We start from the raw sequence: 27,462 nt of genomic DNA, 5'->3' as shown, positions 1-27,462 counted from the left end.
TCGGCGCCCTGACCGGGACTAGAACCCGGTGTTCTGGCGCCGCAAGGCGGAGGAATAGCCTAGTGAGCCGCGGCGCCGGCCTGGTACATTTCTAACTCCATCAGATTGTGCATGTCCCAATTGAGCATGTCCCAAATTGTACATCTCCTCCCTCTCTTATTCCCACTCTTATATTTAACAGGGATCACTTTTCAGTTAAAATTTAAACACCTAAGAATAATTGTGTGTTAATTACAGAGTTCAACCACTAGTACTAGAACAACAACAACAACAACAGCAAATACTAAAAAGGATAAAGTATTACATTGTACATCTAGAGCCAGGACAAGAGCTGATCAGTTCATTGTTTCTCATAGTGTCCATTTCACTTCAACAGGTTTCCCCTTTGGTGCTCAGTTGTCACCGATCAGGGAAAACAAATGAAATTTGTCTCTTTGGGACTGGCTTAATTCACTCAGCATGATGTTTTCCAGATTCCTCCATCTTGTTGCAAATGACTGGGTTTCATTGTTTCTTACTGCTGTATAGTATTCTATGGAGTACATGTCCCATAATTTCTTTATCCAGTCTACTGTTGCTGGGCATTTGGGTTGGTTCCAGGTCTTAGCTATTGTGAGTTGAGCTGCAATAAACATTAATGTGCAGATGGCTTTTTTATTAGCCAAATTAATTTCCTTTGGGTAAATTCCAAGGAGTGGGATGGCTGGGTTGTAGGGTAGGGTTATGTTCAGGTTTCTGAGGAATCTCCAGACAGACTTCCATAGTGGCTTAACCAGTTTGCATTCCCACCAACAGTGGGTTAGTGTCCCTTTTTCCCCACATCCTCTCCAGCATCTTTTGTTGGTAGATTTCTGAATGTGAGCCATTCTCACCGGTGTGAGGTGAACACTCATGGTGGTTTTGATTTGCATTTCCCTGATTGCTAGTGATCTGGAACATTTTTTCATGTGTCTGTTGGCCATTTGGATTTCCTCTTTCGAAAAATGTCTATTGAGGTCCTTGGCCCATCTCTTCAGTGGGTTGTTTGTTCTGTTGTTGTGGATTTTCTTGATTTCTTTGTAGATTCTGGTTATCAACCCTTTATCTGTAGTATAGTTTGCAAATATTTTTTCCCATTCTGTCGGTTGCCTCTTCACTTTCCTGACTGTTTCTTTTGAAGTACAGAAACTTCTCAATTTGATGCAATCCTAAATGTTAATTTTGGTTTTGACTGCCTGTGCTGCCAGAGTATTTTCCAAGAAGTCTTTGCCTGTGCCTATATCTTGCAGGGTTTCTCCAATGCTCTCTAATAATTTGATGGTTTCGGTTTGTAGATTTAAGTCTTTAATCCATGTTGAGTGAATTTTTGTGTAAGGCGAAAGGTAGGGGTCTTGCTTCAAGCTTCTGCATGTGGAAATCCAATTTTCCCAGCACGATTTATTGAATAGGCTGTCCTTATTCCAGGGATTAGTTTTGTATCTTTGGTCAAATATAAGTTGGCTGTAGATGTTTGGGTTGATTTCTGGTGTTTCTATTCTGTTCCATTGGTCTATCCATCTGTTACTGTACCAGTACCATGCTGTTTTGATAACAACTGCCCTGTAGTATGTCCTAAAATCAGGTATTGTGATGCCTCCGGCTTTGCTTTTGTTGTACAAGATTGCTTCGGCTTTTCGAGGTCTTCTGTGCCTCCATATGAATTTCAGCATCATTTTTTCCAGATCTGAGAAGAATGTCTTCAGTATCTTGATTTGTATTGCATTGAATGTATAAATTGCTTTTGGGAGAATAGACATTTTGATGATATTGATTCTTCCAATCCATGAGCATGGAAGATTTCTCCATTTTTTGGTATCCTCTTCTATTTCTTTCTGTAAGGTTTTGTAGTTTTCATCGTAGAGATCTTTAACGTCTTTGGTTAAGTTTATTCCAAGGTATTTGATTGTTTTTGTGGCTATCATTAAGGGATTGATCTTAGAAGTTCTTCCTCAGCTGTGGCATTGCCTGTGTATACAAAGGCTGTTGATTTTTGTGCATTGATTTTATATCCTGCTACTTTGCCAAACTCTTTGATTAGTTCCAGTAGTCTCTTAGTAGAGTTCTTTGGATCCCCTAAATAAAGAATCTTATCATCTGCAAAGAGGGATAGTTTGAGTTCTTCCTTCCCGATTTGTATCCCTTTAATTTCTTTTTCTTGCCTAATAGCTCTGTCTAAAACTTCCAGAACTATATTGCATAGCAGTGGTGAGAGTGGGCATCCCTGTCTGGTACCAGATCTCAGTGGAAATGCTTCCAACTTTTCCCCATGCAATAGGATGTTGGCCGTGGGCTTTTCATATATTGCTTTGATTGTATTGAGGAATGTTCCTTCCATACCCAGTTTGCTTAGAGTTTTCATCATGAAAGGGTGTTGTATTTTATCAGATGCTTTCTCTGTGTCTATTGAGAGAATCATATGGTTTTTCTTCTGCAGTCTGTTAATGTAGTGTATTATGTTGATTGTTTTGCGAATGTTGAACCATCCCTGCATACCAGGGATAAATCCCACTTGGTCTGGGTGGATGATCTTTCTGATGTGTTGTTGCATTCTATTGGCCAGAATTTTATTGAGGATTTTTGCGTCTATGTTCATCAGGGATATTGGTCTGTAATTCTCTTTCAATGTTGCATCTTTTTCCGGCTTAGGAATTAAGGTGATGGTGGCTTCATAGAAAGAATTTGGGAGGATTGCCTCTTTTTCGATTGTTTTGAATAGTTTGAGAAGAATTGGAGTTAGTTCTTCTCTAAATGTCTGGTAGAACTCAGCAGTGAATCCATCTGGCCCTGGGCTTTTCTTTGTTGGAAGGGCCTTTATTACTGTTTCAATTTCTGTGTCAGTTATGGGTCTGTTTAGGTTTTCTATGTCGTCCTGGCTCAATTTAGGTAGGTTGTATGTGTCCAAGAATCTGTCCATTTCTGATAGATTTCCCTGTTTGCTGGCATACAAGTCCTTGTAGTAATTTCTGATGATTCTTTTTATTTCTGTGGTGTCTGTTGTTACGTTTCCCTTTTCATCTCTGATCCTATTGATTTGGCTCTTTTCTCTTCTTTTTTTATTGAGTTGGGCCAATGGGGTGTCAATTTTGTTTATTTTTTTCAAAAAACCAGCTCCTCGTTTGGCTGATTTTTTGTAATGTTTTTTTGGATTCAATCCTGTTGATTTCTTCTTTGATTTTAATTATTTTTCTTCTCCTACTGGGTTTGGGTTTGGTTTTTCTGCAGATTTTCTAGATCCTTGAGATGACTTGAAAGCTCATCTATTTGGTGCCTTTCCAATTTCTTGATGTAGGCACCTATTGATATAAACTTTCCTCTTAACACTGCTTTTGTTGTATCCCATAGGTTTTGGTATGTTGTGCTGTTATCCTCATTTACTTCCAGAAAATTTTTGATTTCTCTTTTAATTTCTTCTATGTCCCATTGTTCATTCAGGAGCATGTTGTTCAATCTCCATGTGTTTGCACGTGCTCTAGGGATTCCCGAGTTGCTAATTTCCAATTTCATTCCTTTGTGGTCTGAGAAGCTGCATGGTATGATTCTAATTCTTTTGAATTTGCTGAGACTTGCTTTATGGCCTAGTATGTGGTCAGTCCTAGAGAAGGTTCCATGTACTGCTGAGAAGAATGTAAAGTCTTTAGATGTAGGATGAAATGTTCTGTAGATATCTGTTAGATCCATTTGGGCTATAGTGTCATTTAAATCTACTGTATGCTTGTTGATCTTCTGTCCTGTTGATCTGTCTATCTCTGAGAGTGGAGTATTGAAGTCCCCCAGTACTATTGTATTGGTGTCTAAGTCTCCCTTTAAGTCCCTTAACAAGTCTTTTAAATAAGCTGGTGCCTTGTAATTAAGTGCATATAATTGATAATCGTTATATCTTTCTGTTGAATGGATCCCTTAATCATCATATAGTGCCCCTGTTTGTCTCTCCTAACAGTTTTTGTGGTAAAGTTTATGTTGTCCAATATTAAGATGGCTACGCCCGCTCTTTTTTCATTTCTGTTGGCATGGTATATCTTTTTCCAGCCTTTCACTTTCAGTCTGTATGGATCATTGTTGGAAAGATGAGTTTCTTGTAAGCAGCAAAAAGATGGGTTTTGTTCCTTAACCCAATCAGCCAATCGGTGTCTTTTAACTGGACAGTTCAAGCCATTAACATTCACTGTGACTATTGAGAAGGAGTAACTTTGCCCTGCCATTTGCCAAAGTTATTTTCTAATATATGGTTTGAGATTCCTGTGATCTTTTGCTGTGAGTTTTCCTTCCTTTACCTTCTTTTATATTGGTGACCATGTTTCTGTGTTTCTGTGTGTAACACATCTTTAAGCATCTTTTGCAGGGCTGGACGAGTGGCGACAAATTCTTTCAGTTTCTGTTTGCTGTGAAAGGTCTTTATTTCACCTTCATTCACAAATGAGAGCTTTGCAGGATATAATATTCTGGGCTGGCAGTTTTTCTCTCTTAGCACCTGGGCTATGTCTCACCATTCTCTCCTAGCTTGTAGGGTTTCTGAAGAGAAGTCCGCTGTGAGTCTAATTGGAGATCCTCTGAGAGTAATCTGGCGTTTCTCTCTTTCACATTTTAGGATCTTTTCTTTATGTTTCACTGTGGTGAGTTTGATTACGACGTGTCGTGGTGAGGATCTCTTTTGGTCATGTTTATTAGGGGTTCTATGAGCTTCTTGTACTAGGATGTCTCTGTCCTTCTCCAAACCTGGGAAATTTTCTGCTAGTATCTCACTGAAAATGCCTTCTAATCCTTTCTCCCTCTCCATGCCTTCAGGAACTCCTAGAACCCGAATGTTGGGTTTTTTAATAGTTTACTGACAGTATTTTTTAGATTTCTGATTTCTTCTTCTTTTCTTTGATTTGACTGTTTCCTTTCCTGTTCTCTGTCTTCTAATTCCGATATTCTCTCTTCTGCTTCACCCATTCTGTTTTTAAGGCTTTCTAATGTGTTTGTCATTTGATCTATTGAATTCTTCATTTCATTATGGTTTCTTGTCACTATCACAGTTTCCTGTTCTACTAGTTGTTTCATTTCATTTTGATTCCTCCTTAATACTTCATTTTCACGAGAGAGATTTTCTATCTTGTCCATGAAGGATTTCTGTAGTTCAAGAATTTGTTTTTGAGAACTTTTTAATGTTCTTATCAGTTTTTTGATATCTGCTTCTTGCATTTCCTCTATCTCTTCATCATCATAATCTAGCATTGGGGTGTCTTATTCATTTGAGGACATCATAGTGTCTTCCTTGCTCTTGTTACCTTGGTTTCTATGTTTGTTGTTTGGCATGTTGGAGGTAATTTATGGTTTTTTTTTGGCTGTGGTGTTTTTTTTTCTCGTTATACTATGCCTCTAAGTGGGCTGTCTGCTTTGATGGATCCTTAGAGGCTGTGATGGGTGTGGCCAGAGAGCTCTGGTTGATTCTTCAGGTTTAAGACTGTGCAAAATGTGACTCACCTTGCTCCTTGCTGGATCTCTCTCTCTCTTTTTTTTTTTTTTTTTTGTTTTGACTCAGTTGGGAAGTTATTCGGTACAGGTGAGTGTAATTGAGTGTAGTTGAAATCTGGCCTCTGTGAGTATTCGTTTGATCTACCCCTGGGACCACACAAAGAGTTTATGCAGCCCTCAATGTGTTCTGAAGTTTCACCATAGACCCAAAGTTACTGAGTTTGTGTACTCATTGCCGCTTTACATATGTAAAATGGTGCCTGCTCTTTGTTTTGCTCAAGTGTAGGGAGGGGCCTCTGCCTTTCCCCACCAATGTCTCGAGTTTCTGAGGCTTTTGTCTTACCTCCTGTTCGTTCCCACGCTGGGGAGATTCTGCGGCTCGGCTCCCGCGGTTGGGTTTCCACGCGGTGGGCTCCTTGTAGGTCCTCTGTGTCACATCCACTAGATCCGGATGCGTTTCCTCTGCAGTTTTTTTCTTGAGTCTTTTCCTGAGGCTACAGTAATTCCACTTTTATGAAACTTTATTTTCCAGACTATTGGCGCACGTCCTCACTATCCGCCATCTTGGCTCCACCCCCCATGATGCAGAGTCTTGAGTTGTTGATTTTGAGTTTGATTGCATTGTGGTCTGAGAAGATGCATGGTATAATTTCAATTTTTTTGAATTTGCTGAGGCTCCCATTATGGCCTAGCATATGGTCAATCCTAGAGTAAATTCCATGTACTGGTGAGAAATATCTGTACACTGTGGCTGTGGGATGGAAGGCTCTGTAGATATCTACTAGGTCTATTTGGTCTATAGTGTCAATTAGCTCTGTTATTTCCTTGTTGGTTTTCTGTCTGGTTGATCTGTCCATTGGTGAAAGTGGGGTATTGAAGTCCCCTGTTACTATTGTATTTGAGTCTCTATCTCCCTTTAAATCCTTTAGTAATTATTTCAAATATCCAGTTTCCCTGTAATTAGGTGCATATACATTTATAATAGTAATGTCATCATGTAGGAGTGATCCTTTAATCATTATATAATGTCCTTCTTCCTCTCTTTTAATAGCTTTTGTGTTAAAGTCTATTTTGTCTCATATTAGGATGGCCACCCCTGCTCTTTTGTGGTTTCTGTTAGCTTGAAATATCTTTTTCCATCCTTTCACTTTCAGTCTATGTGCATCTAAGCTGGTGAGGTGTGATTCCTAAAGGCAACAGATAGATGGGTTTTCTTTTTTAATCCATTCAGCTAGTCTGTTTCTTTTGACTGTAGAGTTGAGACAATTTATATTCAGTGTGACTAATGTTAAATACTGTCTTTTTCCTGCCATGTTTCCTTAAGAAGAGCTGTTTATGTATTTTGGTATTTTTTGAATTTTAGTTGGGTCATTTTCTACATTCGTATTTTTTCTAGTGAAGTTCTTGTTTTTGTGTTTCTGTGTGAAGCACATCCTTGAGCCAGTGTTGTAGGGCTGGACATGAATACACAAATTTTTTCAATTTCTGTTTGTCATGGAAAATCTTTATTTCCCCTTCATTCATAAAAGATAGTTTTGCAGGGTACATTATTCTCGGTTGACAGCCTTTATCTTTTAAAATTTGGAATATATCATGCCATTGTCTCCTTGTCTGTAGGGTTTGTGATGAGAAGTCTGGGGTAAATCTGACTGAATTACTTCTGAATGCGATTTGTCATTTCTCTCTTGCACATTTTAAGATTTGTTCTGTGTGTTTCACTGAGCTGCATATTGCCACAATGTGTCATGTTGAATTCCTTTTCTGGTCCCATTTGTTCAGACTCCTGTGTATTTGTTGAATTTGGTTGTTTTTTTCAACCTGCCTATGTTGGAAGTTTTCTGATATTATTTCATTGAAAATGCCTTCCAATCTGTTCTCTCTTTCCATACCCTCAGGGACTCCTATTATTCAGACGTTACAACGCTTGATGAATCTTGGAAGTCTCCAACCGTGATTTTTAATTTTCTAATTTCTTCTTGTGTTTGATCTGACTGTATTATTTTTGGAAGTTTTTCTTCAAGTTCTGATATTTGCTCTTCTATTTCACCTGTTCAATTTCTGAGGGATTTCACGGTATTTTTTATTTGGTCAATTGAGTTTTTCATTTCCAGTATTTCATTCTGGCTTCTCTTTAAGATCTCTATTCCTTGGGTGTAATTTTTGTTCAGACCTTGAATCAATTTCTCATTGCTTCTAAGTAATCTGATTATTAATTTTCTGAATTCTTTTTCTGGCATGACTTCAAATTCTTCCTCTATTATGGATGGTTTAGCCTGATCCATTGGCGAGTTCACAGGTTCTTCCATATTCTTATTCAGGATTTTTCCTTTGTTCTTTGGTATTTCTGTTTGGTTTAATTTTTAAGTTGATTTTCCTCTGCTATGGGCTACTATGAGTCTGTGCTGGTTGCCAGTATAAGCAAGCAGCTTGTTTATTTCTGGTAACCAAGGGAGGCAGGTACTTCAGTAGGCTGGTACCTGGGCTTTGATAACTATGCCTCGCCCCCTAGGGCTGGTCTCCCTGTTCCTTTGTTTGCCCGAGAGTACCTGGGCCTCCGTTGCTCAGTCCACACATCACTCTGTCCCCTGCACAACGAGGGGGGAGTCACTCCAAACCACTGTGATCCCTGTTCCCCAGGTGGGGTAGTCCCTATCACTGAAGTTCTCATTCGGGAGGCAAAAGCACAGCCTGCCCTCTTTCACTCCCGAATATAAACAAACAAGATGGCTGCTCTCTGCCTGCTGCAGCTCCAGATGTGGGGTGTGGGGAGACACTGAGGGATTGTGGCATGTTAAATCTCTCTGTTCGTCCCCCAGAATAGTGCTCTCTTCCCCCTTACAGCAGCAAGCAGTATTCACTTTGCTTTGATTTGCTCACCCATTTATTGGTGCTCCTGTCTCACCTGTCCCTCCCAGAGTGCAGTGGGGCAGCTTCAGCAGTGAGTGCAATGGGGCAGCTGCAGTGGTGGCAGCTGCCATCCTCCCACTGGTTCTTTATTGTGTTCTCTTTCTGCAGTTCAGGCACCATTACCTTCCCTGGCACTCCGTACACTCTCTAGTCTCCAGCACTCTCTGGCATGCTCCCATGCCTCTCCATGCCAACCATCTGTGGTTCCATCACCTGACTGTCCCCTCTATTCATCAATCTCTCTCTGCGCGACTTAGCACATCTTGCTGCTATACCGCCATCTTTACTCGGAAATCTAGAAGTCTCTTATGACTCTTTTATTTCTATAGCATTAGCTGCAATCTTTCATTTATGGTTCTATTTATTCAAGTCTTCTTTCTTCATTTTATAGTTCACCCACGTAAGAGTTTGCCAATTTTGCTTATTTTCCCCCCAAAAAATCAATGCTTACTTTTGCTGATGTTTTCTGTTGTTTTTCTCATGTTAATTTCATTTATTTCTGTTCTATGTTACTCACTTATTTCTGCTAACTGTGGTCTTGGTTTATTTTATTCTTCCTTCTCTAGATCCTTGCTCTTTCCTAGTAAAATTACACTGAGATTGTGCCTCTATTTTTTTTTTTTTTGACAGGCAGAGTGGACAGAGAGAGAGAAAGACAGAGAGAAAGCTCTTCCTTTTGCCGTTGGTTCACCCTCCATTGGCCACCGTGGCCAGCGCATTGCGCTGATACGAAGCCAGGAGCCAGGTGCTTCTCCTGGTCTCCCATGCGGGTGCAGGGCCCAAGGACTTGGGCCATCCTCCACTGCCTTCCCAGGCCATAGCAGAGAGCTGGCCTGGAAGAGGGGCAACCGGGACAGAATCTGGCGCCCCAACTGGGACTAGAACCCAGTGTGCCGGCGCCGCAAGGCGGAGGATTAGCCTGTTGAGCCACGGCGCCGGCCTGTGCCTCTTTTTTTAATGTAGGCTTTTATTACTATGAACTTCTCTCATAATGCTTTTGCATGTTTATAAATTTTATGTTTTCATTTCCATTATGATAGGAAAAGATACTTGATAAAGACTCATTTTGAGGGCAAACAGTGCGATCTACCATGGAGAAAGACCTAAATAGATTTGAGAATATGTAGCCATATTCTGACATTGCTGAGTAGAATGTTTTACACATGTTTGGTAGATCTGCTTGGTTAATAATGTTATTCAATTCTTTTTTTTCCTTATTGTCTTTTGTTTAGATATTGCTTTCATTGTTGAAAGTGGAGTCCTAGAATTTCCACTATCATTTTAATGCTATCTCTTTCTTCTTTCAATGTTTCTTCACATATTTAGGTGTTCTAATGCACATATATTTTTGTTATATTTGCCTGGTGGATGGATTTTTTTTCATCATTACAAAATATCCCTTGTGAAAGTTTTTTACTTCAGGTCTATTTTGTAAGATAAATAAGCCATGCTATTCCCTTGGTCACCATTTATATAGAGTATATTGCAATATATCACTTTCATCTATGGCTATCATTAAATCAAAAGTAATTTGCTTATAGAAAAACATATCATTGGATCTTGTTTTCTTTATCAATTCCACCACTCTATACTTTTTGACTGAATTTAATGCATTCACATTTAAGACAGCTGTTAACAGAGAAACAATGATACTGCGATTTTGTTAGTAGTCTTCTGTTAGTCTTAATAGTTTTTCTGTATGTCTTTTCCTCTCTTGCTGTATTCCATTGTATTTAGTTGCTATTTTTATTGATATGGTTTCATTCCTTTATGTTCTTCCTATGTGTACATTTTATAGAGTATTTTGGTTGTTGTGATTAACTTGGGGCATACATTAAATATCTGAGAGACCTAACAGTATATTTTATTTTTATTTATTTATTTTTATTTTATCCTTTTTTATTTATTTGACAGGTAGAGTTATAGACAGTGAGAGAGAGAAATAGAGAGAAAGGTCTTCCTTCCATTGGTTCACTCCCCAAATGGCCGCTATGGTCAGCGCTGTGCCGATCCAAAGCCAGGAGCCAGATGCTTCTTCCTGGTCTTATCATGCAGGAGCAGGGGCCCAAGCACTTCGGCCATCCCCCACTGCCCTCCCGGGCCATAGCAGAGAGCTGGACTGGAAGAGGAGCAACTGGGACTACAACCCAGCACCCGTATGGGATGCTGGCAGCACAGGTGGAGAATTAACCAAGTGAGCCATGTGCTGGCCCCCCTAACAGTGTATTTTTTTTAACTTTTATTTAATGAATATAAATTTCCAAAGTACAGCTTATGGGTTACAATGGCTTCCCCCCTCCCATAACTTCCCTCCTACCCACAACCCTCCCCCCTCCCGCTCCCTTTCCCCTTCCATTCACATAAAGATTCATTTTCAATTCTCTTTATATATAGAAGATCAGTTTAGTACATATTAGGTAAAGATTTCAACAGTTTGCACATATAGCAACACAAAGTGAAAAAACTACCATTGGAGTACTAATTATAGCATTAAATAACAATGTACAGCACATTAAAGACAGAGATCCTACATAATATTTTTTTAAATTAATTAATTTTCTATGCCATTTCCAATTTAACACCAGGTTGGTTTTTTTTTCATTTCCAATTCTCTTTATATACAGAAGATCAATTCAGTATATAATTAGTGAAGACCTCATCAGTTTGTACCCACACAGAAACACAAAGTATAAAAATACTGTTTCAGTACTAGTTATAGCATCACTTCACATTAGACAACACATTAAGGACAGATCCCACATGGGATGTTAAGTACACAGTGACTCCTGTTGCTGACTTAACAATTTGACACTCCTGTTCATGGCGTCAGTAATCTCCCTGGGCTCTAGTAATGAGTTGCCAGGGCTATGGAAGCCTTTAGAGTTCGCTGACTTTGATCTTATTCCGATAGGGTCATAGTCAAAGTGGAAGTTCTCTCCTCCCTTCGGAGAAAGGTACCTCCTTCTTTGATGGCCCCGTTCTTTCCACTGGGATCTCACTCACAGAGATCTTTCATTTAGGTCTTTTTTTTTTTTCCATGATATCTTGGCTTTCCATGCCTACTATACTCTCATGGGCTCTTCAGCCAGATCCGAATGCCTTGAGGGTTGATTCTGAGGCCAGAGTGTTGCTTAGGACATCTGCCATTCTACGAGTCTGCTGTGTATCCCGCTTCCCATATTGGATCTTTCTCTCCCTTTTTGATTCTATCAGTTAACAGTGTATTTTAAGTGATAACTTAGCTTCAATTGCATATTAAAACCCTACATTTTATTATTTATTTATTTATTTCCCAAAGAAACCTTTTATTTAAGGAATATAACTCTCATGCATTTCATAAGTATAACTTTAGGAATATAGTGATTCTTCCCACCATATCACATTCCCACCCACAATCACACCCCTCTTCCTCCTTCCTCTCCCATTCCCAGTCCCATTCTCCACTAAGATCCATTTTCAATTAACTTTGTACAAAGAAGACCAACTCTATACTAAGTAAAGAGTTCAATAATTTGCACCAAAAAAAAAAAAAAAAAGGCCAAAAAAACTATTCCTCAATAGTTAAGACAAGGGCTGTTCAAAGTAATGACATCTCAAAATTAATTCACTTCATTTTGTAAGAAACTTAATTAACTTTAAAGTAGCACCCAAGAATAATACATCTTTTGTGAACACTTAGATATAACTATAACTTATGAGACATAAAAATATTCTCTATTTAATGAAAGTAAGCCGTTGAGAACAAGTTTTAGTATTAATTAAGGAAGCTCCTAAAAACAAGCAATGGAGTTGTACACAGGCATAACTAAAACTTATGAGATATAGAATATCCTCCACTTAATACACGAAAATGAAATAAATCTTTGAGAACAAGTTTTACTGTTAACTCTCATAATACAACTCTTTCAGGACTAGGTCCTGCAGGGGAAGTAAGTGCAGAGTGACCCTGTTGTTAACTTAACAATTAACACTCCTATGTATGACAAGAGTGATCACCTGAGGCTCTTAAAATGACTGCCTTGGCTATGGAAGACTGTTGAGTCCACAAATTCTGTCAGTGTTTAGACAAGGCCATAAGCAAAGTGGAAGTTCTCTCCTCCCTTCAGAGAAAAGCACTTCCTTCTTTGATGACCACTTCTTTCCACTGGGGTCTCACCCACAAGGGTCTTTCATGTAGGACATTTTTTGTCACAGTGTTTTGCCTTTTCATGCTTGAAATGCTCTCAGGGGCTTTTAGCCAGACCAGAATGCCTTAAGGGCTGATTCTGAGATTTGAGTGCTACGTAAAGCGATTGTGTTTCTATGCTTCGGCTGTGTGAATGCTTCCCAAGTTGGAGCATTCACTCCTTTTTAATCTATCTATTATTATTTCCAGACACTTTATCCTACTTATATGATCACTTTAACACTTAATCCTATCCATATGATCACTTTAACACTTAAGATGATATTTTTACCATTCAGCTTAAGGGGATTTGTCATCCCATGAAAAGTTTTTAAACTTTACCCTTAGAAGTAAGTCCACAGGAATGTATGCAGAACTATACAGCTTTATAGTTAGAAATGTCATACATTTCATAATTACAACTTTAGGAACATGGTGATTCTTCTGACTATGCTCACCTTCCCACCCATATTCCCAATCCTCTTCCTCCTCCCTCTCTTTTTCCCACTCTTACTTTTTACTGAGATCTATTTTCAAATGAATTTATACACAAGTGATTAACTCTATGTAAAACAAAGAGCTCAACAAATAGTATTAAAAAATAACTGTTCCTCAATAGTCAAGAAAAGGGCTGTTCAAGTCATTGCTTCTCAATGTGTCAATTTTACTTCTACTGATTGCCTTTCAGGTGCTCTATTAGTCTCTACAGGTCTGGGAGAACATATGGTATTTGTCCCTTTGGGACTGGCTTATTTCAATAAGTATGATGTTTTCCAGATTCATTCATTTTGTTGCCAATGACTGGATTTCATTTTTTAGCTGTGTAGTATTCCATAGAGTACAAATCCTATAATTTCTTAATCCAGTCTTCAGTTGATGGGAATTTCTGTGATTCCATGTCATAGCTATTGTAAATTGAACTGCAATAAACATGGGAGTGCAGATAATTCTTTCATTTGCTGATTTCATTTCCCTTGAGTAAATTAGAGGTGTGGGATGGCTGGATCATTGGTAGGTCTATATTCAGATTTCTGAGGTATCTGCAAACTGATTTCCATAGTGGTTTTAGCAGTTTACATTCCTACCAATAGTGGATTAGCATACCTTTCCCCCCACATTTTTGCCAGCATTTGTTGTTTGTTGACTTTTGTGTGAAAGCCATGCTAACTGGGGTGAGGTGAAAACTCATTGTGGTTTTGATTTGCATTTCCCTGATGGCTAGGTATCCCGAGCATTTTTTCATGTGTCTGTTGGCCATTTCTATTTCCTCTTTTGAAAAATATCTGTTTAAGTCCTTGGCCTATTTCTTATCTTGGCTGTTTGTTTTGTTGTTGTGGAGTTTCTTGATCTCTTTATGCATTCTGGTTATTAATCCTTTATCAGTGGAATAGTTTGCAAATAATTTCTTTTAGTTTCAGTTACATGCTGAAGTGTAATCTCCCTGTATTTTCTTCCATTGTTAATGATGACTTTGGCTGCAGTGGCTTGGTGGTAGGGGGTTCCTTTCACTCTCAGCAGGTGTGTCTGGACCTCAGTGGTGTTGGCAAGATCAGGCCTTTGTTTTATGTGTCTGTGTTCTAATTTTGCCCACCAGAATCAGAGTGAGCACTGTGTTGGGGCTGGAGTCTCAAGCATTCAATAAAATAAAGGTGAGCTAAGTAAAGGAGCCCTGCAGCTCAGGTGGGTATATAGAACCAATCACTTCCATCAGATCTGGGGTGCATCTGGGTCACTGTGGGGCTGGCGTATACAGCACTCACCATAGCTGAGGCAGATTGGAGAAGGGAGCCAGGCAATTCAGGCCAGAATGTGTGACGAATCACATCTTCTGAAGCTGGAGGTACTTTAGGCCACAGTGAGACTGGAATATAGGGTGTTCACCAAAGAGGGGCCTGTTGGAGAGTGAAACTATAGCCCAGGCAGGTGTACACCAACAACTGCACTAACCACAGTTGCAGCAGACTAAGGTTGTTTCAGGGCTAGAGTCAGGTGTATTCACCAAAGTTGGGGTCTGATGGAGAAGGGGGCCAGGGCATCACACAGCCTAGACAGGTATGAATGAACTAAAGAAGGCCAGACCCAGCTATGAAGGGACTGGAGTCTGGTACTCTCACCAGAGCCAGGATGTGCTGGAGAAGGGAATCACACAGCACAGGCAAAGTTATGCATTCAAACACTCTCACCAAAGCTAAGGCAGTCTTGGCCCACAGTGGGGCAGGAGCCTGTAAGGCTCACCAAAGCCAGGCCTACTGAAGAACAAGACATAAACAACCTGTCAGAGTACATGACCAATTGTGCCTACTAAACCTGGAGCAATGGGCTGGAGTCTGGCCTGCTCACCAAAGTTTAAACCTGTTAAGAGACAGGAGTTGAACAGCTTGGGCAATTTTGTTTATGACCAATGACCACCCCAAAGCAGGGGCAGTCTTGGGAAGTGCTGTAGTGGGGATAAGGCTCAATCCCAATGCATGGCTGGTGTGCACTGTTCTGAGAGGAGTGAGAGAGTACAGGGGAACAGCCTCAAGACTGCAAGGCAAGTACCCTGCTTTCTAAGTTTAGTGAGCAGGATCATCCCTGTTGTGCCAAACTACCTGTCCAGTGTAGTACAGAACACTGCGTGGTGATGTGGTCACTGTTGCTGTTGCACTTAGTAGTTTATGAGGCTGCACTCTTTTTGCTGGTACAGTGGAAGGTCTGTGAGGTCCTGAGAGGTGAGGATATCCAAGCTCTTCTGACCCCTTGAGGCAGCATGAATTCCAAGAGTGATCCCTCTCTCAAGATGGCACCACATCACTGCAGCCAGTGATCTGAGAGTTTCTGGAGAGACAATGTGAGTACCTTCTCTGAAGCAAGGCTACTATGCATACTGCAGATAGCTCCCCTTGCTGGGATCAAGTATGTCATAACTTTGGATTCCTAGTATAGCTAATGTTGCCACTGCTCAGCGGTGCTAGATATGGATTCTGTCGAGGTTCTCCTATTTACCCTTTCTTCACAGTAGTTAGCTCCCAGGTTATAAAGCCAGGATCTCTGTTGCCAGAGTTCTTTGTTCCTCTTTTTATGTTCCTACCCCACACTTGTTGTATGCACTTTCTATGTCTCCTTTGATGAGCTCCAGGATTCTCCACAGAGCACTCACCTCAAAATGCAGTTAGCTACTTGGTATATGGATACCTCTCTGTGGAGGAGGAGACGAATGATGGGCTTCTCTATTTGGCCATATTGGGGTCCCTCAGCTCACTTGCTTTAAAATTCAGCAGTATTGGTAATGTACCTTACATACACTAAGAAAAACTCAAATTTTAAAATTTCTCTAAGCCATTTTCCTTTATTTTGATCATCTGCACAATCTTTGCTTTTTATAACAAACTTTATTTTACCCATGCTGCCATTCTTTTATTATCTTTATTGTACATTTACTTATGCCTGAAATTATGAATTTTTACATTAGGAATTTTTAATGTATCCCCTGTATATACTCAAACATCCTTTCCACATGATTTCATTTTGTCAAAGTCAGTTCAGCTTGTTTATAATAAAATAGTGCTCATTGGCATAGACACCAAATGGTTACATCATTCCTAAAATACTACAAGATAAAGAAATGATAATGATAATGTTGGTTATAGCATTATTTTCAAATAGAAATCCATTGAATTAAGAAACATCTTTCTGACTGATAATCTGTAATTATTTTGTTCTGTGGTACTTCATTGGTACTGAAAAATTCTTAGTATCCAAAACTGTAAGAATTTAGAAATTATAAATGTATATATGAGTCAAATAGGGAGAACTCTGCTTAATAACTTTTTTACATGGGAAAACTTTTTAAAGTAAAATAAAATCACTTAGTTTTGATGGCACAATTCCACTCTTAAAGACATTCTTATTAGGTACTAACATGAAGTAGTAGAATAACCAAGAAAGAACAGAGAAAAGAAAGAGAAGAATTACCTAGGGTGTCATAACCCTATTACATAACAATGAAGTAAAAATAAAATTCCACAGGTAAAACAAAAGAGAAGTGAGAGAATAAAAAGGCAAGAGCAGAACTTGGAGGGCTAACATGCTGAAGGGAAATAATTACAGGAAAATTTATGTGTATTAAAGTTAGTCCTGGTATTTAACTAACACATGGTTCTTAATTTCCCATTATTTTTAAAGAAATGAGCTATTTATTCATTAGTTACATAGTTAGATTATTCTTTTTATATACCTGGAACTGTGCTAGATGAAATATAAAGAACTAATTGTGTTTTCTACTGTTGAGGTAGTCACATCTAGATTACTCTTAGGGAACTTACTAAAAACTTGGAGACTTTTCAGATTAGGATGTATCTGAGATGGATATAAAGTAGATGTCTAAGATTCAAAGATGGTGGAATAGGGAAGGAGCTTATTGCTCTAAATTGGGGAACATAGTTTAAAAAAAAGTGGAGAGTGCATTCTCAGGGGAGAGTTAGGGAGGAAACTGCAGTGGAAATAATATGGAAGGAAGATGGATGATGTGGATCTATGTAGAGGGTGAAGATATGCAGCATGAGCATGGACACAACACAGGACCCCAGCAGCCAAGAGCCTGAGAGAGCTCCAGATTTGGAGAGTGAAGTGAGATCAGATTGCAGCAGCCTGTGCCACTGGTGATATAGCTGGGGGTAGAGCCTGGCATGAATCTGGACTGGAGCCTTGTGGGGGACAGATAGGCACCTGCTAACTTAGAGGAAAAAAGGGGCATGTTTCTCTCTCCCCATAACCCCCACAATGGCAGCTAGCAACCATAGGAGAGAAGGTGAGTGCCATTTTGGAAATATGTAGCATCTGTGTCAGCTCTTGTGTGCATGCCCAGCAACTGGCCAAAACAAGAGGCCATCCTATCAGTAGCTACAGCAGCAGCTTCAGTGCGTGCACTCAGTAACCAGTGGCAAGAAGCACCATTGTGAAATAAGAAGGGGCTAAAATTGGTGGCTCTTGTCCACACTGTGATCCAGGGATTTTACTGGAGAGAAAAAATTGCATTCCCCATTGACTTTGAGCCTGGCTGGGAGGATTGACGGGGGCTGGGGACCCACATAAGACTGTGAGGTTTCCCAGCCTCTCAACATACCACAAGCTCTGGGGCTCAAACCACGTAAGTGGAGCACCCACAGGCAGCTGGCTCTGCAAATGTCTCTGCTTCTCTGTGGAAGGGACAGATAAGTGGGCTACAGGGGATCATCCATACCCCATGTCTGTGGGAGCCTTGTGTGCTGAGACTTTGGGAATTCTGTGACTGACTGAAAGGGTGCAGGGTTAGCTGGGTCTCTGGGCAATCACTGTGAGCAGCTTAACATGCTCAGAGCTCCCTGATTGCTTAGGATGGGGCATTGCAATGGGATCTGTGCTCACCCTGAGGACTGCAAAGATCCTTTGTTCAGTTTTTATGGAATTGTAAATGAGTACTGCACTGACCATGGGCTAAAACCTGGGGGCATCTATCGCCTTGGAAGAGAGCAGATGAGGGTGTGACTATGAAAACAGAGGTGATCAAACCATTCTTGCTGATAAAAATCAAAGTTTCAAACAATTTGGTCTCTAAAATTTCCAGTAAATCCTGGACTTTGGTTTTTCCAGTTTGGGCCCAACTGAAAAAATCGAAAGACCTATGTCTCTCATCTTATAGAGTCACCAACTAATCAGGCTATTTGGATTATATTAGAAGTACTGTCAAGATGTGATGTGGTACCAAACTTTAAGTTTCTATAATGGAAAATACTATTAATACAAATGTTTGAGAATTAAAAAGTCTAATGATCTTGTGTTACTAAACATGATAGTTATCTTAATGAGAAAGCCCCAGAGGCCTAAAGGGTTAAATACTTGTAAAATCCTACAGGTGCTTTCAAAAATACTGTGAAGTAAGCAAGTGCCTCTTGTTGGTTGATGAGTTTATAATTTTGAACATGGCGACTTAAAGTCTTTTGTCATCCACAGTTATATATGATTTGCTGCTCATAAAACTAAAGCGTTGTTGGTTCTGTGTTTAGCTGTCCTCCTATAGGTTCCTATGGACTTTTTCCAGCCACTTCTATTGTATTCAGTACTTTGGGATGGCTCTGTAAACAGATGAAGCCAATAATGTATTAACAGTACCAACTGAGAGAAAGTATGGTTAACTGAGGTTACTAAACACAAAAAGCAATTCAAATCAATTGGCAATCTACAGAAAGAGTTAAAGATTTTAAAAGCTATTATTAAAATTGCTATATTGGTCTACTATGCTATGTTATATGTGTGTACATATTGTATGTCCACATGGGGAAATTTTATTAAGAGTTTTATTTTAAATGGCTTATCGATAAGATTGTCCATAAATTTAAGCTGCTAAAATCAATCAAAGATACATTTTAATTTGTGGGACCTGAATCTGTGTATCATATGTTTTAAACTTGTTGGTAGAAAGAAACTAAAAACATGTTATATGGTTGTGCTTAAGTTTACTGGTTAAACAAACTACACCATGTTAGATATTTAAGAGGTGTTTTCAAATACATGATTCTTAAAATTTATAGAAGGCATTGGACTTTCTGGTAAATGTTTTCTTAAGTTGTTATCTAATGGTTGAAACTGTTTGCTAAGTATTCATGTGATATTGCTAATGTCAGCAAGCGATCTAGGACTTGCTCCCTCATTTCTCTATTCTAAGCCAAACTTGTTCTTTCATTTCTCTATTCTCTTCAAGGTAGGAAACTAATTCTATTATGAAGGAATCTGTAGGACACACAATTTAATCTTTAGACCTTATAAAAGAGATGGCTAACATTTTTCTGTAATAGCATAGCCAAAATAAGAACTTAAATAATAATCTCATAGCTAGATTCACTTCGCCATCAGCGAAGTATACAGTAAGTAGAAAAAACCTCCCTTTCAGACCAAAGGGAAAGAAAGTTTTAAAGTGAGAATATAATTTTCCTCATGGGCATTGTCTACCTTAGAAAAACTACTACAGAACATGCCTGTGACTATAGACTTGTAGTTCAGGCCACATAAGATTAGAGATGGGACACGGGCACTCCCTTGACTTGCATCCTCTGGTCTGCTTTAACACAAACCAGGAGGAAAAGAAAGCTGGGCATCAGAAGCAATGGGTGGCAGGCCTATTACTGGCTGATCTGTATAGTGATCTGCCCTCAAGGAGACCCAACAGGCCAGTCTACTGCAGTGGCTTTCAAAGTGGTAAGCCTGGGCTTCAGCAGAAGTCAGCTTGTGAAGAGCCCTGGCAGCTCTGCCAAGAGTCGGATCACTGGAAATGGACCTGCCCTGGAGTCGAAGGATGCCAAGGTCAGAGCCACAGATCTTATTGGCTCTAAGCTGAAAAGCCCTTCACTCAGCCCAACTTCCAAAGTGACCACTGAAGCTGAGGGGGTGGTCAAGTAGGGTCAGCAACATTGCAGGCAGAACTGTAAATTTCTTGTTAGAGATGCCACCTGCCTTTACCTGGCCAGCTCTCCTCCCAGGCCAGCCAAGTAATGAAAGTCAACAGAGTGCCTTCCCCTAGGAGGTTCACACCTCCCTTAGGATATACCCCATGTGAAGAGATAGATAGGTCTGGGCCTCTTAACTTACAAGGCCTAAAGCCCACCAGATTATTATCAAGCCCCTTCTATCAGGTTCTATTTGCCTCTCAATCATAAAACTTCATTGTAGCTTGGACAGCACCTTTCTTAGCTCCTCTAATAATGACTCTGTCCTTTGTTCTAGACCCTGTCTAGCGCACTTGGGCCTCATTCCTTTGTAATCATAACCTCTACTCTACCACCAATGGCTCTACTCCCAACCTGTGTGTACTGATGGTCCTCTTCCCCACTTAATGCTGTATAATTGTTCAAACCTGGTAAATATCACTCTTAGGATCATTGGTTACTATCCTCACTCTGTCTTTTATGACCTTGTCTAAATATGATCAGAGTCGGCAAACTTGGAAGGCTTCCATAGCCTTGGCAACTCATGACGACAGCCTAGGGTGTTTACTGGCGCCATAAACTAGAGTGTCAATTTGTTGGGTCAACAACAGGAGCCACTGTGCACTTGCTCCTCATGTGGGATCTCTGTCCTTAATGTGCTGTACATTTTGATTTAATGCTATAACTAGTACTCAAACAGTATGTTTCACTTTGTGTTTCTATGTGGGTGCAAACTGTTGAAATCTTTATACTAAATTGATCTTCTGTATGTAAAGAGAATTGAAAATGAATCTTGATGCGAATGGAGTGGGAGAGGGAGCGGGAGAGGGGAGGGTTGCGGGTGGGAGGGAAGTTATGGGAGGGGGAAGCCATTGTAATCCATAAGCTGTATACCGGAAATTTATATTCATTAAATTAAAGTTAAAAAAAAAAGTAAAAAAAAGTAGCAAATCTATGATGCCCAACATGAGTGTCACTGTGGATACAACATGAGTGTCACCCTGGAGCACCGACCAGAGCTCCCTGGCCACACCGAGCACATGCCTCTGGGTATTCACTGAAAGAGCAGACACTCCACTAAGCCACAGAGGAATAGTTGAAAGACCAAAGACATCAGAGTAAAAAACCAACAAGGATCTCCACAAATGTCTAAAAATAAACATGGACATTCAAGAAATAAGAATAAGAGAGACAAAATGACACACCACAAGAACATATCAACACTTCAATACTAGAACAGGAAGATGTAGACATTGATAAAATGTCAGAAATAGCATTTAAGATTAACCATAGGATGGTCTGAAGCAATCAAAAGAAAATCCACGAATTAAAGAAATCCATACATGACATGAATGAAAAGTTTGCCCATGAAATTGAGATTTTAAAGAGAAATCAAAACGAAATATTAGGGCCGGCGCCATGGCTTAACACGCTAATCCTCCGCCTTGTGGCGCCGGCACACTGGGTTCTAGTCCCGGTCGGGGCACCGGATTCTATCCCGGTTGCCCCTCTTCCAGGCCAGCTCTCTGCTGTGGCCCAAGTGCTTGGGCCCTGCACCCCATGGGAGACCAGGAGAAGCACATGGCTCCTGGCTTCGGATCAGCGAGATGCGCTGGCCGCAGCGGCCATTGGAGGGTGAACCAACGGTAAAAAGGAAGAGCTTTCTCTCTGTCTTTCTCTCTCTCATTATCCACTCTGCCTGTCCAGAAAAAAAAAAAAACCTACTGTGCCACAGCACCACCCCCAGTATTTATTCACACACACACACACACACACATTAAAAAAACAACAACAACAAAATATTAGAAAGGAAGAGTTCAATACATCAAATAAAAAATGCAGTGGAAAGCTTTAACAACAGATGTGGTGAGGCAGAAGAAAAAATATCTGAATTAGAAGACAATTCTATGGAAATTTTACAGTCAGACAAAAAAAAAGAAAAATTAAAAACAGTGTTGGAGATTTGTGGGTTACTATCAAATGAACTGATATATGGGTATTAGGAGTCCTGAAGGTCTGGAAAGAGAATTGATTAGAAGTCCTACTCAGTGAAATAATTACAGAAAATTTCCCCAATTTGGAAAAAGAAAGGGACCTCCAAATACATGAGGCACATAGAATTCAAATAGAAATGACTAGAAAAGATCACCATGACATATTGTAGCCAAAATTTCCACAGTAAAATATAAAGAAAAGATTCTAAAATGTACACAGGAGAAACTTCAGATTGCTTTCAGAGGATCTCCAATTAGACTAACAGCTGATGTCTCATCAGAAACCCTACAGGCTAGAAGAGAATGGTGAGCCATAGTCCAAGCCTTAAGAGAAAAAACCTTCCAAGCTAGAATACTACACCCTGCAAAGCTCTCATTTACGAATGGAGGTGAAATAAAGTTCTTCCCTAACAAGTAGAAATTGAAAGAATTTGTCTCCACTTATCTAGCCTTACAAATGATACTTAAGGATGTGTTATACAAAAAGTCATCACTATGAAAGAATGCAAAGGCAGAAAATCTAATAGTAAAAGTACAATGAAAATCCAAGGTGAACAATAGGGACATTATGGAAAAATAGCAGGGGGGAAGTCATTATTTATCAATCATAAACTTGAATGTAAATAGCCTCACCTCTCCAGTGAAAAAATAGACTGGCTGTATGGATCAAAAAATAAAACCCATTCATCTGCTGGCTACAAGAAATACACCTCACCAACAAAGATACCTGCAGGCTGAAAGTAAAAGCAAGGAAAAAGATACTGCAAGCTAACGGAAAGCAGAAAAAGAATAGTTGTAGCCATTCTAATATCAGACAAAATAGACATCAAGACAAAAACTGTTAAAAGTGACAAAGAAGTACATTATATAATGATAAAGGGATCAATTCAAAAGAATGATGTGACTGTAATAAATATATATGCACCCAAAGCTAGGGTGCCTGGCTATTTAAAACAAATGTTAATGGATTTAAGGGGAGACAAAGACTCCAATACAATAGTAATAGAGGACTTCAACAACCCACTTTCACCAATGAACAGATCAACTAAACATAAAAGCCACAAAAAAACAACAGAACTAATCAACACTATGGATGAAATGGACCTAACTAATATCTACAGAACTTTTCATCCCACAGATGAAGAATACACATTATTTACATCAGTGCATGTAACCGTCTCTAGGATAGACCATATGCTAGGCCATAAAGTAAGTCTCAGCGAATTCAAAAAAATCAAAATCATTATCATGCATCTTTTCTGACCACAATGGAAAGAAGCTGGAAATTAACAATTCAAGAATGTCTAGAATATATACAAATACATGGAGAACATGCTCCTGAAAGTACAGTGGGTCACAGATGAAATCAAAAGAGAAATCAAAAAATTTCTGGAAATAAATGAAGATGCCAATACAACATATCAAAACTTATGGAATACAGCAAAAGCAGTGTTAAGAGGGAATTTTATAGCAATAGGTGCCTGCATCAAGAAATTGGCAAGGCACCAAATAAATGAGCTGTCAATGTATCTCAAGGATCTAGAAAAACAACAAATCAAACTCAAAATTAGTAGGAGGAAAGAACTAATTAAAATTTGAGAATAAATAAATAAAATTGAAACAAAAATATCTGTGAAATGAAGAGTTGGCTTTTGAAAAAATAAACAAAATTGATATACCATTGGCCCAACTAATAAAAAAAAGACCCAAATTGATTGACAGGGAGGAAATCCTCCCAACTTCTTTCTATGATAAGAGCATCACCTTAATTCCTAAATCAGAATAAGAAACAACAAGGAAAGAGAACTAATATCCCTGATGAACACAGATGCAAAAATCCCAACAAAATATGAGCTAATTGAATCCTACAACATATCTGAAAGATCATTCACCCAGACCAAGTGGGATTTATCCCAGGTATTCAGGGATGGTTCAACATCCACAAATCAATAAATGTGATACATCACATTAAGAAACTGAAAAATATGTTTTCCTTGATCTGAGGTAATAAATAGGGCACCTAAAATGTAATGTATTGGAGTGAAACAGACATTTTGAGACTTGATTTTTTACCTCTCTTGTCTTCTGTTGAAGAACAGGGTTTTATTCTTTCTTCATACAATTTGTTGAACTCTTACTTAGTGAAGTAGGAGTTATATGATCATTAAGTAAACTGAAAACTTATATGATCATTAAGTAAACTGAAAACAGATCTTTGTAAAAATTATGCATGGGAATGTGAGAGGGAGGAGGAAGAGGGTTGGAGCATGAGCGGGGGTAGGGGGGGATCACTATTTTCCTAAATCTGTATATATGAAATACATGAAACCTGTATAACTTAAATACAATTTTAAAAAACCCACATGATCATTTCAATAGATGCAGAGAAAGAATTTCATAAAATACACGTCCTTTCATGATGAAATCTTTAAGCAAATTGGGTATAGAAGGAACATTCCTCAACACAATCAAGGCAATTTCTGACAAACAAACAGCCAGCATCTTATTAAATAGGGAAAAATGGAAAGCATTCCCACCAAGATCTGGAACCACGCAGGCATGTCCACTCTCTCTATTACTTCAATATATAGTCTTGCACCAATTTAGGCAGAGCCATTAGGCAAAAAATAAATAAATAAATAAATAAATAAATAAAAATATATATATATATACACACACACACACAAATTGGAAGGAGGAAGTCAAACTATTCCTTATTTGCAGATGACATGATGCTATATATAGGGAAACCAAAAGACTCCACTAAAATACCATTGGAATTCATAAAAGAGTATGGAAAAGTGGCAGGATATGAAGTTAACACAAAAATCAACAGCCTTTATACACACAGACTATGCCATGGCCAAGAAAGAATTTCTAGAACTTCTAAGATCAATCCCGTTCACAATAGCTACAGATAAATTAAATACCTTGGAATAAATTTAATCAAGGAGGACATTAGAAAACATTAAAGTAACAGAAGACACAAAAAATAGAAAAAATCTTCCATTTTATGGATTGGAAGAATCAATATGATCAAAATGTCCGCAGTTCCAAAAACAATTTACAGATTCAATGCAATTCTAATCAAAATAGCAATGAAATTCTTCTCAGATCTAGAAAAAAAAATGATGCTAATTTCATATGGAAACTCCAGAGACCCTGAATAGCTAAAGCAATCTTATACAACAAAAACAAAGCCAGAGGCATCATAATACCAGATTTCAAGACAAACTATAGGACAGTTATAATCGAAACAACCTGATACTGGCACAAACACAGATGAGTAGGCCAATGGAACAGAATAGAAACTCCAGAAATCAATCCACACAACTATAACCAACTTATCTTTGAAAAAGGAGCTAAAACTCAATCCTTTGAGCAAGGACATGTCTTCAAAAAATGGTGCTGAGAAAATTTGATCTCCATATGCAGAAGTATAAAGCAAGACCCCTGCCCTATAAAAATCCACTCAAAATGGAGCAAACACCTAAATCTAAGACCCAATACCATCAAATTACTAGAGAACATTGGGGAAACTCTGTCAGACAGTGGCATAGGCAAAGGTTTCTTGGAAAAGACGCCAGAAGCACAGGTAATCAAAGCCAAAATTGACAAAACTGACAATTGATTACATCAAGCTGAGAAGCTTTTCATTGCTAACCACTCAACAAAGAGGCAACTGACAGAATGGGATAAAATATTTGTAAACTATGAAACTGATAAAGGTTGAATATCCAGAATCTATAAAGAGCTCAAGAAACTCAACCATAATAAAACAAACAATCCAGTTAAGAAATGGGCAAAGGACTTAAACAGATATTTTTCAAAAGAGGAAATTCAAAAGGCCAACAGACACATTTAAAAAAAAGCTCAATATCACTAGTCATCAGGGAAACACAAATCAAAACCACAATGAAGTTTCACCTTGCCCCAGTTAGAATGGCTCGTATACAGACATCAACAAACAGTAAATGCTTGTGAAGATGTGGGGAAAAAGGTACCCTAGTCCACTGTTGATAGAAATGTAAACTGGTGCAGCCACTGTGGAAGACAGTATGGAGATACCTCAGAAAGCTGAAAATATATCTACCATTTGACCCAGCCATCCCACTCCCAGGAATTTACGTAAGGGAAATTAAATCAGCATGTGAAAGAGTTATCTGTACCCCCATTTTCACTGCAGTTCAATTCATAACAGCTAAGATATCAAATCAACCCAATGTCCATCAGCTGATGAATGGCTAAAGAAATTATGGCATACATACACTATGGAATACTACTCAGCATAAAAAAAAATGAAATCCTGTCTTTGCAACAAAATGGATGCAACTGGAAACAATTAAATTTAGTGAAATTAACCAGATCCAAAAAGACAAATATGATATGTTTTCTCTGATCTGTTTTTAATTAATAGAATATCTAAAATGCAATGTATAGGAGTAAAATTAACATTTTGAGATTGCATGATTGTTTACAGCCCTTGTCTATTGTTGAGGAAGTGTTTTTTCCCCTCATACTATTTACTGAACTCTTTACTTAGTGTAGTTTTAAACTTATGAGTATAAAATACGTTGAAAATAAATCTTTAAAAATTAAGAGTGAGAATAGGAGATGAGGAAGAAGAGAGGGAGTGTGGGCAGGAGGGAAGGTATGGTGAGAATAATCACTGTGTTTCTAAATCTGTATATATGATATTTCTATACCTTAAATACAAAAAAATAAAAATATTAGATGTCCAAAAGATACTGTCTACTACAACATAGAGCTGAATGTGAAAAATATATATAAAGGAGTAGCACTTACTCATTTTAATTTTGCAGATTTTCTGTTGTGGTTTTTGGTTTACGTTAATATAAATAAATAAGACTACAGTGACAAGTTTTAGTTTATATAAACAAATAAACTAAATGTTATTTTCACTTACCGTTTCTATGTTCTCCTTAGTAACATGAAGTTGTTTGGTGAGCTGTTGGAAATTGGTCAGTTGATCCTACAATGGGAAGTTAGGGAGAATACATAAATAGCATTTTGTTTGCAATCCATACTTAAGTCTAGAAAACATGTATATTCTATCACAGTATGAATTAATAGTTAATTAAATAAAGCATTTAGATGATTAAGAATTATTAAGGTGACAATGTTGAAACTAGTGTAAAAATGTTACGTAAACTCATATTTCTAAAAATCAATCCATTAGAGGTAATATTTTAAAATTAAAAGCAGTATATTGCCAAAATTACATATAATTAGAAAATCTCAATGTTATAAGAAATTTTGCCCAATATTGGAAACCACATGTAAAACTATTTAAAATCTACAATATAAGCCATGACATTAAGAATTATTGCCCACCCATTTTTTTTTTAAAAAAAATAGATAAGTCCCATAATTTTCAATTACTTAATTGGCTATTATGATTCTATCAAACATTATTTCTACAGATAACACAAATCTGTGAGGAATTGTTAATATACTGAATGAC

General features: G+C 38.5%; 1 protein-coding gene across 1 annotated transcript in view; it reads right to left on the bottom strand.

The window, feature by feature from the left end:
• Positions 1–27,462, bottom strand: part of SCLT1 (sodium channel and clathrin linker 1) — a 308,272-nt gene that overhangs the window by 208,152 nt on the left and 72,658 nt on the right. The window contains exon 8 of the mRNA XM_062199088.1: positions 26,905–26,970. Coding sequence (XP_062055072.1) covers positions 26,905–26,970 — 66 coding nt within the window. The remainder of the gene's footprint in view (positions 1–26,904; positions 26,971–27,462) is intronic.

This window comes from Lepus europaeus, chromosome 8, assembly GCF_033115175.1.
Source record: "Lepus europaeus isolate LE1 chromosome 8, mLepTim1.pri, whole genome shotgun sequence".
Lineage (NCBI taxonomy): Eukaryota > Metazoa > Chordata > Mammalia > Lagomorpha > Leporidae > Lepus > Lepus europaeus.
Note: the sequence above shows the minus strand (reverse complement) of the source record. Positions and strands in the feature narration are given on the sequence as shown.